Source organism: Drosophila hydei, unplaced genomic scaffold (assembly GCF_003285905.1).
Source record: "Drosophila hydei strain 15085-1641.00,03,60 unplaced genomic scaffold, DhydRS2 tig00000060-arrow-pilon, whole genome shotgun sequence".
Classification (NCBI taxonomy): Eukaryota; Metazoa; Arthropoda; class Insecta; order Diptera; family Drosophilidae; genus Drosophila; species Drosophila hydei.
Window position 1 is genome coordinate 4271709 of NW_022045656.1, and position 17036 is coordinate 4288744.

Genomic DNA, 17036 nt, shown 5'->3' on the forward strand with positions numbered 1-17036 from the left:
AATAGAAGAAACACTGGTCATACGGGAATCGCTTTTCTTACCAGCATATTGGAAAGTCAGGCGCAGTGTAGAGTTTTATATACGTAATCGTATTTTTCAAGTCCGACAGGCGTACAACGAGCTGGATTGGCAGCGTACTAAAATGATTGATTCATCAATGTGCGAGATACAAGAACTGGAGAAGGCGTTGGGTGGCTCGATAAAAGCCCTGAAGTTGGCCGAAACTCGTACCAAGCGCATTCCCACAGAGCTATGCTTGTGCGAAGTGCTCTGCTTGGAGGTTGACAAGTGGAAGGAGATCCACCGTTGCCTAGTGAACAAGCTGAACGAGTCAAGAGTTAGTTTGAATCTGTTATCGAATTATGCTAAAAAATTGAGGACGTTCTCCTTAAGAAGCAGCGCACTCTGAATTGTGAGATAAAAGCACTTGAAATGCTTAAGGTCTTTAAGGAGAAGAATTCTGTCATTACGGAAAACAATCCCTGTGCCCAGATAGACTTTAACACACACAGAGAATATTACAGCAAAGAACTGAGAGACTTATCCCAGTATTTTTCATTTATTATACATATTAATAAAATAACGGATCATATCTATGCGGTGTTGTTGTTTTCGGGTATGCATTTGAGCCCTTTTCAGATCCCTTTCAGTATATAGTATTTAAAATATAGCATTATACAAAGCCTAGCAACAGTTTTATATATAAAGTAACGTTGCCATTAACAATGGTTGAGAGGCTAAAACTTACCAATCTAGTAGCCAGTGCATAAACAAATGTATAAATTTGTAAAGGGCGCCATTTAAAAATGTAAAACATTCATTCCCGTCGCGGACATTGTAGAGAACACTAAGAAAAAACGAAAAAATATATACGAGAGGGCATAAAACACAAAACATTTTATACAAGAAGGGACACTATCACACACAAACTACACGGGAAGACACAATTTATATATATATATATATATAAATATATATGTATATATATAAACCAAAATATACATTACATGTGCAGATTATTCGAATATATACATATATTAAGAAAAAGTATATAGATTACATACGCAAAGATGGCTTTTCATTCGTTGGCTACCATGTCCAAGCCCATTCCGCATATCTCGTTTGCTGACTGGAAGTACCGATTCGGCTGTCTTAGCAAAGTGGCTAATGCACGACTAGCTGATACCGATGCTATACGCGGCGTATCTCGCACGTTGCAGAATGAGACGCTCATCGAGCAGAATTGGGCGACCCATGACTCGAACATTGCAATGACTGAACGGTAAGCTGCGCTAGATGTTGACAATTTGACGAGATTGTAAATTTTCTTTATACTTTAAGAATTGGTGAACTCGATAACTGGCTTGAAATCATTAGGAAGGCGGCCGACCGCCTCGATGCCGAAATCCATTCATTACAGGTGGAAAAGGATTTGACCGAACGTGAATTGGATTCGTTTGCTGGTCCTATCGGTGTCATTAACGACGTGTTCATCAGTCGAGATGGCCGCTTGCGTTCCGAGATGACGTACGATGAGGCAGATAGTGAGATTAAAACCGAGCTGATGATATTGGAAAATAATCAGCAATTGTTGGCAAAGTGTTGTAAGAAGGCATGGGAAAAGCTGAGTGTTCTTTCGGAAGTGCGCATCAAGATAAAAATGGAGCTTGAAGACAAGCTGGAGGCACTCCGAGTAGATAGGACACAACGCGAGCTAGATTCGAAGTCAATTGTGATATCCCACAAACCGGAGGCAACGCGCACTCCAAAAAAGTGAGTGTTTGGAATGTAGATAATTATAGTCTAATTCCTTGCTCTTTACAGTTTTTACTCATACGAGAACTGGTTGGATCATACCAAAAGCATTAAGCGAATGGCCGAGAACGAAATGACCGATGCAGCTGCAATGCGGGAATCGCTATACGTCTGTCGCCAGAGGGCAATTACACTACTGCAAGCCCAACAGGAGCGCACAGAGCACATCATACGGAGGCGGATATTTGCGACTCAGCAGGCGCGTAACGAGCTGTATTTTCAGCAGACAAAGTTGAAGGATGCCATGCAGAGAGCTTTACATGATATTGAGGGGCTAGAAAATTCGTTGATGGCAAAGAAAAATAGCTTAAAGTTGGCCGAGACGCGCCTGGAGAATCGTACACAACGGCCGAATGCAGAACTGTGCCTGGATACGGCCTATGACGTGCTTTGTGTAGAGGTAGAAAAACAATTCGAAATTCATCGCTGTCTTCAAGAAAAATTGGATGAGTGTAGGTCAAACTTTAATCTGCTAGCGCAGCATACCCAAAAAATTACTCTAGATATGGAAAAGAAAGATAACGCGCTAATGATCGACAAACGGTTGCTTGACATAAGACAGGAGTATAAGGAAAAACAGAAGGGGCTGGCCGTGATTAATCCGAATGCTCAGACCGATTTTAACATTCAATGTACAAATACGCAAGACCTTATTCCCAAGACCTAAATGTGTTCATTGACAATACTCCGACTATGTCAGGTATAATCCGAAATGTATTTCTCGCCTATTTAACACGACTAGGATCATTACAATTGGAAAATCGACACCGGGATGTCTGTGGAATGCTCCTTTAAAGCTAATGTACTTTATATAATTTTTGACTAATTACCACTCAATAAATACTACCACAAAACAAACATGAATGTTATATTGCTTAATAATACATGGGAGGGCTAAGATCCGTAAGCTTCTGTTTACTAAAAAAGGTAAGATATTGTATCCAATAAATATAAATATCACATTAATACTTATGCTTGCCTGGCAACTAGTTTGAAAACTTGATACCTTGGTGATCTAGTAACCATGGTATAAACGACGTTCTAATGCTATAAAATACACAAATTCCATTAGTTCCCGTTGTGAGTTATTGTTGTGAACACGGATTTTGTGTCCATAAAAACTGAAGTGTATATAAAAATTTATTTTGAAAGGAATACATAAGGTGGGCTTTTAAGATGGCTTTACAATCGATTGTAACTATGGAGAAACCTTTGCCGCACATCTCGCTGGCTGACTGGAATGCACGAATGGGACGTCTTCGAAGCGTGGCAGACACTCGATTGGCAGATGCATTCGCCTTTCGGCATTCATCGCGGATGCTTCGCAATGAGAGCCGCATTGAGACCGACTGGGCGAACTATGACACAAATGAGGCCCTAAAGGATCGGTGAGTTGAAAGAAGGCTATTTCAAAGGTATCTCCCTGATAACTTTGGAATATCTTCATAGCATTGATCAGCTGAATAGCTGGCGCGATATCATTTCCAAGACGTTTGACCGCATTGAAGTCGAGATTAAAATGCTGGAGGAGGAGAAAGCACTGACGGAGCGTGAGATGGATGCGTTGGTTGGGCCCATTTCTGTCATAAGCGAGGTGCTCACTACGCGGGACTGCCGTTGTCCTTCGGAGCTGACGTACGATGAACCGGATAAGGAGCTCAAGAACGAACTGATGGTATTGGAGAATAATCAGCGATTGTTGGCAGATCGATGTATTAAAGCTTATGAAAAGCTGACTCGGCTGGAGGAAGTACGGTACAAGATCGGCATGGAGATTGAAAATAAAGTTGAGGCAGTGGATTTGGACCTTAAGCAACTTGAGCTAGATCGTTATTCTCCTAACTTGTCTTACAAGCTAGATGCCTTGAGTAATCCCAAAAAGTAAGTTAATTAAAAATTCGATTTGTCTCTGCATTAACTTCTCGTTTATATCTGGCAGCGCTTGCTCATATGAAGCTTGGCTGAGTCATGTGAAGAACATGAAGCTATTGGCAGAGAATGAACTGGCTGATACATCTGCCATACGTGAGGCGCTTTTCGTTTGTCGCGAGAGGGCTCGCAACTTGCTGCAAGCGCAGCAAGATCGTGCAGAGCACATCATTCGAAAGCGCATCTTCGAGACTCAGCGTGCTCGCAACGAGCTCCAATGGCAGAAACTGAAGTCGAAGGAAGAAATGGACAGGGCTGTATGCGAAATAAAGACGTTGGAGGAAGCATTGAACGACAAGTTGGAAATGCTTAAGTTGGCCGAAACGCGCCTGGACAATCGTGCTCAACGCAGTGGCATGGAGCTTTGCATGGATCAAGCACACGATATGCTCTGCCAAGAGGCGGAAAAATTGCGTGAAATACGCCGTCTGCTTAAACAGAAGATTCAAGATGCTAAGGTTAACTTCAATTCAATATCAGATCACGCGCAGCGTATCGATGTGAATCTAGCATGCATAGAACATGCGATGATGACTGACGTTCGTGCCCTGGACTTACGTACACGTCTCAAGGGCGGTGAGTACGGTATTAAGATAATGAATCCAAATGAACAGATGGATCGCAATATTGTACTTACACACATGGAGGACGAGATACCCAAGTCTTAAGTGCTATTTATGATATGTATTGCCGTAATTCGTGTCCAAATTCTTGTACTTAAATTATGTCTGCTTTTATTAGCTTTTTTCCCGATTTGTATGTAGAGAAAAATTGAAATTTAGCTCTCCTAGCAAAGGCCTAAACGTTATGCTCCAATCCAAATAATTTTGCTCTGTTTTTGTTTGGTTTATGAAGTGTACTCCTTGCCGCACAAACATATCCCACTTGATGTACTGACCCGGTTCCACGGGCTCCAGGGGTCCGGTGCTTACGATTGACTTGGGACTATCATTCGGCGCTAGCTGCCAGTCCACCCACAACGCAATGCCATTACAGCTGCCCTTACTGCAAGGAGTATAATAGAGATTAGTGTATAAGTGACTATATCGTATTATCTGCTACCCACACTGCTAGCTTAATGCTGCCCTGGTTATTCTGTTCCACACCAAAGTTGGAAAAATTAACGCTGAGCAGTTGCTGCGGCTGTGCCAGAGCACGGCAAGGATATTCCCAGAGCGGTTGCGCTTCTACCAGCGACAAGGCTTGTTCAGCTGAGCGCTAAAGAAAGGGTTTGAAAAGTTAAAGAAGAAAAGTTAAATATTCCAAATCTTAGTTACCTGCACCATGTCGTCAAAGAGCCTCAGATCGAAACCCTCGCAGCTACCAATGGGCGCTCGTATCTTGTGCAGGTCCAGAAACTCTACGGGCAGCGCAAAAATTCGAGCTGCACAAGGCGATATTTCTACAGTGGCAGGTAAGTTAAGTTGCTGCAGCTGCAGCAGCAATGTCCCAAAATAAAAGTTATCCCACGGCAGAATAGCATTCAAGAAATAGGGCTCAGCAAAGATGTGTGTAATAGTATTTAGCTCTTTTGGCTCTAACTGCTTAAGGTTATCTAAAAACTTAACGTTTTTTAATTGATTGTGCTTAGCCACGGACTCGAGCAGTCGGCGCGAGAAGCGATGCGGCTCCAGGCAGTGCACGATGGTTGCACCCAACGCAGCGCTAGCAAGTCCGAGCAGGCAGCCATCGCCCATTACCAACACATGTGCAGGTTTTGCCTGCACTGCCTGCTCCAGATAGGCCAGGTACCGCTTGTTTCTAATACTTTGGTTAAGCTGGCCAATGCGATTTCGGGTGTAGGTCATGTGCAGATCACAGCTGCAACTATGTCGCCGTGCTGGCTTCTCTGGCTTGTTCTTGTATGCGTCAAACCAGAGCGAATATTCGTCATGGGAGCACCTCAGCCAGAACTCTTCACCGACGTCATGCATATGCAGAGGCTTGGGTATGTAGTAGATGGCCTGCATCCAGTGATCCCGCCAGGGCACAATGTTGGCCAGCGGTCGCTGTGTGTCTTTGCGATTCGTACTCAATTTTTCCAATTCTGGGTGGGCCCAATAGGGTGCACAACTTAGCATCTGCTCACCGTTATCATCCAGCTCAATTTGCCACCAATAGAAAACCAATTCAACGCTGCCAGGTCTACTGAGCTGCATGCGTAGGACATTCTCTCGCTTCCGCTCCAGTGGTTGCTTGCGCTGAAAGTCAAAGTGAAAGATTTGCACGGGCTCTGAGAGCACTTGAAATAAATTGGGCGGCAGTTGGGAAAGCTGCACATCGTGAAGCGCAGCCTCGCCGCTGCACTGCAGCAGCTGTGCCGGTGGCCGCAGGAGTATGTCGCCATCCAGATTGGGTAGGATCTTTAGGCTGTTCCATTGCGACGCCAGTGGTGATTGCGCCACCTGAGCATAGCACGTAGCCCGCGCAGGTATACATAGCGCATCTTCAGTTAAGAGTTCGTCGTGGGCATGATTGTAAATTCCAATGGCTCCCTCACCAATCAGTTCGGTATCCAGCAGCTCAGCTACCAGTAAATTAGCTTTGTGAGGCATATCGACGCCCACGATTATGTCTGTGGAGCGTTTCCGAATAAGGCGCACATTACCGGCATCATTGGCTGCAAGAATGCGTGCTGCACAGTTCGCCATAGGCATGAATGCCTCGCAGGCTGTCACAGTATCTGCCCCAGCACGTAACGCCATCATGGCCAGAATTCCAGTCCCAGTTCCAATGTCCAGCACATGAACTTGTTTGCCCGCACGACGCATATCCGCGATTGTTTTGCGTAATGCCGCATCATACTTCTGGTTACGCTCCCAGTCGTGCAGCATATCACCAAAGCCAGCATTTGCCACCTCCTGATGATAATCGTAGTCATCGCCGCGCTCTTGCCATGTGTTTTGGCCTGTCATTGGGTTGATCACTTGTGAGAAGCTGGCCATGAATCGTATATTCTTCAATGTCAAGCGTTGTAGAACTTTCTGCATCGAGAATAAAATACTTATTATTTACAATATAAATGTTTATATTATGTGTATTTAAATTTGAAAAATAATCACACACGGGTATTCAGGTACAAGTCACATTTTCATCTGCAGCAGGCTGTTATTTAACATAAATGTAAAACTTAACATGCCTCAGTTAAATATCGTGAATATCGATATATCCGTAGGTATCGTGAATAAGTCTGAATTATTCAAAATTCATAACGGATACAAAATAAGAGCTGTAAAAATATATGCAAGAATACTGTTAATTGAAGAAAAACAACGAAACATATGCATTTATAATGAATTTTATTGGACAATAAGAAAATATATAATATATAAGGCTTTTAAATTAATTAGTTTAGAACTCTTGATCAAGCCTGCGTCGGACACCTGACATAAGCTTAGTTCGTTGCTCTAAACTCAGATATCTCAGTCCACGTATGCGCTGAATTGGCGTCTGCGCTACTTGTTCATAGTTCAAATTGAGCTCCGTATTGGTCCAAGAATATCGTTCAGCCGACGAGTACGTCGTGCTACAAGCGGCAATGGTAAAATCAATCGGCGTATGGCTTACCAATCCATTATCCTGATCTGGGTCGCCACTGAAAATATACTCAATTATGGTTATCCCAATTATAAACAGTATAATGTAGCTTGCTTCGAACTGCATAAATGCTAGGGGACTGTCCATTGTATGGGATATGTTTCTAGTTACGATTTCAGAAAGCTACTAACGTTAAGAAGGCATGGCTTAGGCCTTTTATACAAATTACAGGTAGTTCAACTGGGTCTCCTTGTAAAATAAAGGGTTACTTAGGTAGTTAACCTAGCGATCTGTAAAATGGATCAACAAGTGTAAACATTATCATAAAATCTTAATCTGTTTGTTTTGATTGGCAACAAAAAGAGTGTGTCCCTAAGATTGTCCTAAAAGCTTATACGCTATATATATTTTTATACTCTCAACCTATTGAAAATTTGAATGCAATGCCAATTAAAATTTTGACATGAGCTGCTGGTACTTTAGTTTGATAGTAGAATGTGACTCCTGTTGAATGTGTTTTTTTTTTCAAATATTTTTTTTTCATGCAGGAGATGCTCTTTAATTATGAAGATCATGCGGGGAATACCATTTTTCAGTAAATTACTATAAGTTTACACTTTTTATGACCAAGTATTTGTATAAACGCATGTGTGTAAATTTTGTCAACTGCTGATCCTGCGTCGAATATCAAAATTTGATCGCTACTGATTGTAACTCTCGCTATATGCTAAGGTTTATCCGAATTAAAGGTTTAGATTCGGACTCCCTTTTGGTTTCGTCAAGCTGATATAGCTTAAGCAATAACGCATTGAATTGAATGTTTTATTGTTTCAAGGTTTTGTATCTGAATTTTACTTAATTTTATTACTTGTCCGACGGTAACTAAATAATTTATGTATGCGAGGTGTTAACGTGTTTATGTGTGGTGTATTGTGCCTACATAAGCACAGATACAAGGTATCTCCTAGTCGGTCAATAGAGGTTGTTCCTTAAGTACTCAAGGGGAATTTTTGGACCATTCAATTGTGCTGATAAGCTCGTATATTTGTTTGTTATAAACGACAAAAATTACTCAAAACTTTCAGTTACGAGACAATCATCATTCAGCACTAACTGCAACGATGCTGTCAAGAAATATTTGTACAATATTTTTATTTGTATACATATCAATAGCTAAGTGTGAAGATGACAAAGATGGAAATTTCACAGTTAAATATAAAAATAAATCGGAAATACATTTTATAATGAATGACTCTAATGCATTGTTGCTCCAAGCACAGCTCGAAGCGATGAGGTGAGTGTTTTAAATTAATCTTAATTGTCGAAATCTAGCAGAGTGTATATTTGGCTTGTTTTTTAGACTTGAGCAGAGAAACCTATTTGCAGAGCTTTCAGCGAAAGTAGACAAATTGATGGCAAGCAACTTGCTGTCATCTCAGTTTCCTGATAGTTGTGCTAAAGCAACGGCAATGAGTCGACGTAGTGGAGCTTATCAGATTGTTATTCCGGACTATAGTGTCCACCCCTTCATAGTTAGCTGTGATGAGGATACGCAGAACGGCGGGTGGCTCGTCATACTGAGGCGTGAGGATGGAAGCCTTAATTTCTTTCGCTATTGGAATGACTATAAAAATGGCTTTGGCAATGTGAGTGGTGAGTTTTTTATAGGCCTGGATAAGTTGCATCTTTTGACCAAAGAGAGGAACCAGGAACTGCTCATCAGCATGGAAGACTTCAAAGGCAACAAAAGGTATGCAAAATACACTCAATTCTCCGTTGGCAGTGAACAAAATTTATATGCCTTACAAACCCTGGGCGAATACTCCGGAGATGCTGGCGATTCTTTGAGTCCACATCTGGGCCAAAAGTTTACAGCACGTGATCGAGATAATGATAATTATAGTCGAAACTGTGCAGAATTGTATACTGGCGGGTGGTGGTACGACAAATGTCACTCAAGGTTTGTATCGTTGACGGTTCAGGAAATTGAGAGCAATCTATATATGTAAAAATATATATATATATATATATATAATTTTTTTTCTTTTAAAGTAATCTAATGGGAAAATATAATGATAGCACTCATGGAAAGGGTATCAACTGGTTGCTGTTTTCCGGTCATACTGCCTCGCTTAAATTCGTGCAAATGATGATAAGAAATGTGCAATGAATCGAAAAGAGAAATACTCTCAGTTTGAACGCTTTATTGTAATTTGATTAATTAATTTAAATCGTATCTTTGCTTTTGAGTGAGGGAGAAAGTTTGCTCTCTCACTTTTCATAAATAAAGTAATTTTTTGTGAATTAAACAGCTGAGTTTTACGTACGCTTTTGCATTTCTAATCAGTGCTGAGTTCACAATATATATGTATTTCACGTCAGCACAGAGCACTCCAGATTTAGCCTACTAAGCGAGAAATGCATGAGTATCAGTGTTATATTTCAAGATAAGAGCTGAACTAAGTGAAATCTTTAGAGTCGACACAGCAGCAGCTGTGCCGAGACAGTGGCTGAGAGTCGCCACAGATCGTTATATCAACCTGATGCCATCTGCATTGAGGCTTTGCGACGACTTCTTAATAGTCCTGGAAAACCAGAATCCAATGAAGGACTTTAAAGGACAAAAATTCGAAATATATCAATAAGCTATATATATATATATATATATATATATATATATATATATATATATATATATATATATATATATATATAAATTTATATACATATATATATACAGATACGTTGCAAGAGGTGCAGTGGCTGTGTTGGTAGAGACAGCGCTCGTTGGCGTTTGGTCTCGGGTTCAATCCTCGCGGCGACGAGACAATTTTTATTGTTTTATTTTTTTATACCCTGATCCCATTAAAAATGGGAAATCAGGGTATAATGGTTTTGTGCAAATGTATGTAACAGGCAGAAGGAGGCGTGGCAGACCCCATAAAGTATATATATTTTTGATCAGGACGACAAGCCGAGTCGATTGAGCCCTGTCCGTCTGTCTGTCCGTCCGTCTGTCCGTCTGTCCGTATGTGTGAACGCGTGGATCTCAGCATCTATAAGAGCTAGAGACTTGAAATTTTTTTTGTAGGTCCGTGTATAGCACGCGCAGGTCAAGTTTGTTTCAAATATTCGATAACTATTCGCATTTAATTGTTATCGAATAAAAACATTATTGAAATGCAATAAATAAATTATATCTCAAACATCTTAGGAGCTAGAGCCTCCAAATTTTGTATTTAGTCTTATGTATATTTTATGCAATTTTGATTTTTGTTAGATTTTGGATACCGGCTCCAAATTCCCCCAAATTCTTAAAATTTAAGTTTAGTTGGAACTAGGGCCATTATGTGAAGGCGTTTGCATCTCAACCAAGCCAATAGGATATGTAGATCATATGCTGAAAATTTCATTAAAATCCATTAAGTAAAACAGAAGTTATTAAACAAAACGTTTGGTCAATTTGCAAAAGCACATGTCAGCAGCGCCACGCGCACGCATTTTTCCTATGCGTGTGCACACATACATTCAAATGCGTGTATTCTTTTCTATTCCAAGAATTGAAATTGCGATTGAATTGTGCTGAATTATTAGCTGCTACTTATGTTTAAATTTGCAACACTTCGCGTATGAAGGACAGTGGCTGCGTTGGTAGAGAGGCTGCTCGCATGCAGCTTGGTCCGGGTTCGAGACCACTGGAAATGAAATGTTTTTTATTGTTTTATTTTTTTTTTAGTTATGAAGTGGCGGTGTTGGTATAGTTTGTGCACGTTGCGTAAATAATCCGGGTTCGAATCCTGGTCTCGCAATGTCGATTTTTATTTGTTTTTTTTTTTTTTTTTCTTAATACTCGATACAAACTACGGAAAATATTACAAAACTCAAAGGACTGGGATCAGGGTATCTCCTAGTCGGGCACCCCGACTAGAGCTTTCTTACTTGTTTTAATAATGAAGTGGCGGTGTTGGTAGAGTTGGTGCACGTTGCGCAAACAATCCGGGTTCGAAACCTGGTCTCGCAATGTCGTTTTTTATTTGTTTTCTTTTTTTTTTTTTGAATACTCGAGACAAATTACGGAATATTAAAAAACTCAGAGGACTGGGATCAAGGTATCTCCTAGTCGGGCACCCCGACTAGAGCTTTCTTACTTGTTCTAGCTAGAATAAACAAGTTTTGAAGTTGGTAAGCCAATGAATTCTGCTGATTGCAAAGCTTTTAATTGTTATATCGATATGCAAGTCTCTTTTTATTTGTTGAAGCCACAAGAGTTCACAGTCAATTCGTTTAAGTATCCGCAATGACCCTTAACCTTCCAGCAGGTTGGCCGATTTGTGTGAAATTGTGACCCATTGTATTTTTCCCCCTGAGCAGCCATTAATAGTTTTCCATTTTTTACAGCTTGCAATGAGGGAAATGCGAAGAAATTGCTATTGTGGAAATTTTACGCTCACGTTTTGCCGCGACATATACATATTTTTTCCTTTATTTGTTGCATCAAGCAAAGCGAGAAGAACAAACAGGGGTACAGGAGCGCTGCAGGAGCCAATAATTTCCTGCTCGATAATTTCCAAATGAATGCGTTCCGCAAATAAATTCTCCTTTGACAGCGGCAAAGCGTTGAAATTTTAAAACGAAATCACGTTTTGCTGTTGCACACTTTTTGGCGTATGCACATCTGCTCAGCATGTACGTGAGAAAAGTTGTGTTAAGCACACACACACACACAAGCACAAAAACCTATTTACATACTCTGCATAGACGAGCTTACATACATATGTATGTCCATATGCATATTGGGCCGAGACACAGGTGTGCCACGGGGTTGCATAAATAAAATCAAATGAAATAAATCATAACATAATTTTCGTAACAAATTCGTTTTTGCAAATCTAATTCCTTCACTTATCGAACGTGTCGAAATTATATTTGTAGAAATTTTCAAATCTCCTCTAAACTTTTGTTTCTTTCTTTTTTCGGTTTCTTGTCAGCGTGTATTTTGAGGTGTAGTTTTGAAACGAGCTCGTTTGTTTTGGGTTCAATTTAAATTTTATTTAATCTGAAATTTATTGATTTCACAGAGAGTAGAGTCAAGCTTACGACCTGTTGAATTCAGTTTTGAAATCAAAATAGCATTATTTTTAATATATTCTAAAAAAGCTTATTTTGTTTCATAAAAATTAATATATTTAGCATATTTATTGTATCTGGATAATTGAAAGAGCTTAGGCTGATAATTGCTTACCAAATCTGTTGCCTTTAAGCTCCTTTTGTATTATGAGCTAGTTCTTTATTTTACTTTAAACTTGTTTTACAAACTAGTTCTTTTTGTCTTATGTTGTTAAACATGAGTTTGATTTTTTTTGCAATTGGCATTATAGCTAGAATGGATATTAAATATACGATAAGGCAAAAGCAAATCAGATTTCTTGTTTGCATGGAACGAGTATGTACTTAACAGAATGGCAAAGCATTGAAATAGTAGTAAAATCCATTTAAATTAGCATCCACATGTCAACACAATTATGTTGGATAACAACGAGTACGATTTATGTGCACGTGAAGAGGGCGCAAGTTATACAATGCACACATACATACGCACGTACCGGATGCGGTGCTGTAGGTTGGTAGGCGTGGCCCGGAGCTTGGCAATTGTCAAAATTGCCGCCATAATTCACGTGTTGCCAGCAACAGAAACAGAAACAACAACAACAACAAAGTCAGCAGCGTCATTCAATTGAAGCAAATGCTCAAAATGCAAATTACGCAATGATTTACATTTCGATTGACATATTTTAGGCGAACTGTTTGTAGAGCCCCTCCACCCAGGCACTGGCCGCTCCACCCTTTGCTTGTCGACTCATGCATTGGTCGTAATTCAAAAATATCATCCAACATCTTATCAATCCCAAAAATTGATGTTCATGACGTGCGTTGACAGACAAATGCGTGCATGTCGTATAGATGAATATTGAGCCAGAACTGAATCAGCTTTTAAATTTAAGTCAGCTCTGATCGGAGCCACGCCTTCAGAAAAGCTTAGTGCCATCCTTTTGTCCCTGGCCAGGCAGTCATCATTAGTTGGGGTTTCTTATGGGCGCAGTTCCCACAGAGCACCAGGCAGCCTGACAGGCAGCATAAAATGCTGAAAGGACATATACGCGGCAATGCCCTGGACGTATTGAGAGTGGGTTAACAGGGTATATATGCGACGATGGAAACATTTTCGATTATATTTGAGACTTTACAATTGAAATATGTATGTTCATTTATTATGAACAATTGACTTGACTTGATTTTTGAAGCATAACTTTAAGATGTCAAATTTGACATTCGAATCAGAAATTAGATTTTCAATTTTAATTAGATTTTCAAATTGCTTATCATTATTTGCTTTGTTTTTATATTTGCGGATATTTGAAAGTCGGTCATCCCCGTTTAGCTGTCTAATGTCGAACTGGTAATATTATGAAATTTTGAAAGGCGAGCTGAGCGCTGCTGCCACTTGAATGCAGAAGCCAAGAATGCTCGCCAACACAATGACCGACCTGACGGCCCACAATGGCTGCGCCGCGACGCGTTCAATGGCGCACAGCTGGTGGCCAGGTCCCCAGCTGGATGTGGTCATCAATGCAGCTCGGAGTCAAGCGTAAGAGCATTCTGAATAGCTTGACTTGCATTTTGCGTTGTCCTCCACATAAATTCCAAAATAACAATATGGCAGGCATTGAAGCGGGCAGCAATGGTGAATGCGTATGAAACGTATGTGTATGGACCGGACACGGACAAACTTTGGCCGGCGCTTGCAATAAGAGATGACAGGCCAAAAAGTTTTAATGACGGCGCCGAAGTCGTTGAACCAAACTTGCGTCTGCAGCAGCACCAATAAAATGTCCCCTGCTGCACAAGTTTGCATAAGACACAACAGTTGAGTCCACTCAACTGTTCAAACTGCTTGCGGACAACTAGCGAAACAAAAGCAAAATTAAGAAAAAAAATATGTGAAGCAGAAACTGCAAATCTATTTGGCATATTACAAGCCTAGTTGGAGCCTGGCCAAAACACAAGCTTAACAAAAGCAGGCCGTACGTAGGCTGCAGGGATAAAGCTGCACTGTTTTCGGCAAGTGCTCACACGTCTTGCTTGTATTCCTTATTGTTGTGTATCTTCCCCCTTTTGGCTTCAGAAGTGGGGCAAAGTGAAAGTTCATCTTGGCCGTCGGCGGCTGCAGCAAAACTTTTCTTTTTTTCCGCTTTAAATATGTTTGCAGATTGTTCATGAAAAGTTGCTTACTAAATGCACTTACTAACACACACACTCGCACACGCAGTGGCAGAGGCTGTTTTGTTTTCAAGTGCAAAACTTGACACCAACTTATGATGGAATTCCATTCCAAACCACGCCAATGCCTAAAAGAAAGCAACCAAGTAGTAAAAGCTTGCGCCAGACAACCACAAAAATGCGAACGAATATTTTGGCTGCTTAATACACGTTGACAAACTAGCAAATTTTTAAGAGCATAAAGATTTTTCAATTTAGTGAAGAGTTAATAATATATAATAATATATAATATAATATAATATACCTAATATAATATACCTTTTTAGCTACATGAGCGAGTATTAAAGTACAGCCGGAACAGCATGAGAAACAAAAGTTTTATTTGGCAACTTCAGCCTAAGTGAACGCATTGGATTTAACTTGATAGTATTTAACGTACAAACAAGCTTCTAAAGGCCACACCAGGGGGATGCTGAGGCAAATGCGTTACTTCGATGTAGCCACCAGAGTAAACCACCGCAACTAGGCAAGTCGCTGCCACCAGAGGCATCTGAATAACCGAAATAGTTGGTTAGCGAATTCATAGGGAAAACACCGCCATAGCTGGGATAGCCATAAGGCAGGCTTGCAGCGCCATTTGAGAGGAAACAACACTAAATCAGTTGGATTTTAAGCGATGGTACTCAGAAATATGTCTGCTCGCTGAGTATATTATATATATATTAACCAGAGGCCTATAACGTTTTTAGGCATAATTGAATTGTAATCCAATTTAATATTTGATTTGGGAACCGTCGCTTCACTTCGTTTTCAAGTATAAGATTAGCCTTAGGCTTTAGCTAGCTTTACTCTAATATTCACTTTATTTAGCAAACTTAAATTAAGGACAATAAATTGGGGCTAATTTGAAAGTATTAGCGGCCGTAGAAGCTACCATAGCCGCCATTGGAGGACGATGCTGAGGCGGAAGCGCTGGCACTGCTGGAACCACCGCCGCCACCGCGATAACCGCCATAGCCGGGATAACCGCCTCCGAAACCACCAAAGCCGCCAGGAAAGCCGCCGCCAAATCCGCCGGGATAGCCACCGTATCCACCAAAGCCTCCAAACTGTGGCAGTGCCTCCAACACGCCAAAGAGCGCGATTATCACCACAAGCAAAACACTAACAGCTCGCATTTTGGGTCCGATCTCAAATGAATCTACTTTGAAATGTGCGTGTCCCGCTATGGAGGTGGCCCATTTTATACAAAAGATCGTCTCAGAACTGGATCTGTGATTCAAGCTGTATTCTAATCACTTGACTTAGGCCCCCTTTAAGAACCGGTTTGAGGTTACGGTTTTCGCTCTGTGTTCAATTAAGCTCGGCTTTGGGAATCACAGTGTCTGCTGCTCTGCTTGTTTTTTTTTTGCTTACTTTTTCATAATATATTCAATTACGTTTTGCTCGTTTTTGTTTATCACATTCACAGGTGCTACAAAAAAAAAAAACAAAACAAAAAATAGAAGTAAAGTTTGTAAGCAAATGTTAATCAACCCATCAATCGGGTTTCTATACATTTCCAATTTCTATTCGGGGAGCTTTTTTCAGACTGTCTGACCATAATAAAGGTCAGATATACACTTGAGTGTAGTCATAAATATCTATGAGCAATCATGGAAATATATATTACTGAAAATAAAACAATTATGTGTTGATCATGTGATGATCATGTTAACCCAACCCGAGCTTCAAACTTCAAACGTCAGGCGTCAAACTATTATTAGATATTCAGAAAAAATAAGGAAGTTAGGTTGGCTTTCCATTCTATTGAACTATCATCTGACAAAATTGTTGAATATGTCCAATCACCAGGGTTGCGCCATCATGTATGTACGAAACTGGGTTCAATTCTGCTCGGCATTGTTTCCGGAAGTGCTCGGGCAGAAGTGGAGCGGATATAGATTGCTAAGTAAAGTTCCCTATACATTATATCAAATGGAAAAGACGCCAACTGTATATATGGTTGCCTTTGGAACGCCTTTTTTGCTTAATTGTGAAGTATTGGAATTCAGGGACGACTTGTCAATTAAGTGCATAACAAGAATGAGCTTAGAGTTCATAGTATATTTTGCCCGATCTCAGATTGAATGTGTTGATCATACGTTTGCGCTGACCAACGACTTACTCGCTAGCTGCCTAGATAGCAAATTTGATGTGGGTAAAATGCACGATTATAGCATGGATTTTATAAACAAATACTATAATAATTTTACGGTGATGCTCTATATAGAACATAGGGAAAATCCTACTGCTAAAATATTTACCAACAAATGTTCAAACTTCGATTTTAATATCTGGCTAATATTGTTTGTAGCAATATATTTGTTTATAGTGATTTTTCGTAAAAAATTTTTGTAAACACGAACAGATAAAATAGAAACACACCAACAGATAAATAAATAGTGGAGTCAGATAGAAAGCTTCGTCACGCAAAA

At 40.3% G+C, this 17036-nt stretch overlaps 4 protein-coding genes across 5 annotated transcripts; 3 read left to right on the plus strand and 1 right to left on the minus strand.

Annotated features, from left to right (window-relative positions):
* The first annotated feature begins 997 nt into the window (after window positions 1–997).
* LOC111593133 (tektin-B1-like) lies at window positions 998–2668 on the plus strand. The gene is made up of 3 exons (XM_023305737.2): window positions 998–1282; window positions 1342–1773; window positions 1825–2668. The coding sequence occupies exons 1-3, from the start codon at window positions 1071–1073 to the stop codon at window positions 2480–2482; spliced, it is 1302 nt and encodes a 433-aa protein (XP_023161505.2). The 5' UTR covers window positions 998–1070; the 3' UTR covers window positions 2483–2668.
* Window positions 2669–2872: 204 nt separating this feature from the next.
* On the plus strand, window positions 2873–4466 carry LOC111593927 (tektin-2). The gene is made up of 3 exons (XM_023307006.2): window positions 2873–3203; window positions 3265–3696; window positions 3755–4466. Exons 1-3 carry the CDS (start codon window positions 2992–2994, stop codon window positions 4410–4412), a joined length of 1302 nt encoding a protein of 433 aa, XP_023162774.1. The 5' UTR covers window positions 2873–2991; the 3' UTR covers window positions 4413–4466.
* LOC111593911 (protein arginine N-methyltransferase 7) lies at window positions 4417–6840 on the minus strand. Of its 2 annotated transcripts, XM_023306994.2 has the most exons (4): window positions 6811–6840; window positions 5022–6728; window positions 4811–4962; window positions 4417–4749 (listed from the first exon to the last, which is right to left on the minus strand). In XM_023306994.2, exons 2-4 carry the CDS (start codon window positions 6687–6689, stop codon window positions 4482–4484), a joined length of 2088 nt encoding a protein of 695 aa, XP_023162762.2. In that variant the 5' UTR covers window positions 6690–6728; window positions 6811–6840; the 3' UTR covers window positions 4417–4481. The 2 variants fall into 2 exon arrangements, with proteins under 2 accessions (XP_023162762.2, XP_023162754.2); XM_023306986.2 differs by having other exon boundaries at window positions 5022–6828.
* A 1538-nt stretch (window positions 6841–8378) lies between these two features.
* LOC111594107 (ficolin-1-like) lies at window positions 8379–9531 on the plus strand. Its single transcript, XM_023307265.2, has 3 exons — window positions 8379–8575; window positions 8642–9241; window positions 9334–9531. Exons 1-3 carry the CDS (start codon window positions 8403–8405, stop codon window positions 9449–9451), a joined length of 891 nt encoding a protein of 296 aa, XP_023163033.2. The 5' UTR covers window positions 8379–8402; the 3' UTR covers window positions 9452–9531.
* The last annotated feature ends 7505 nt before the right edge of the window (window positions 9532–17036 follow it).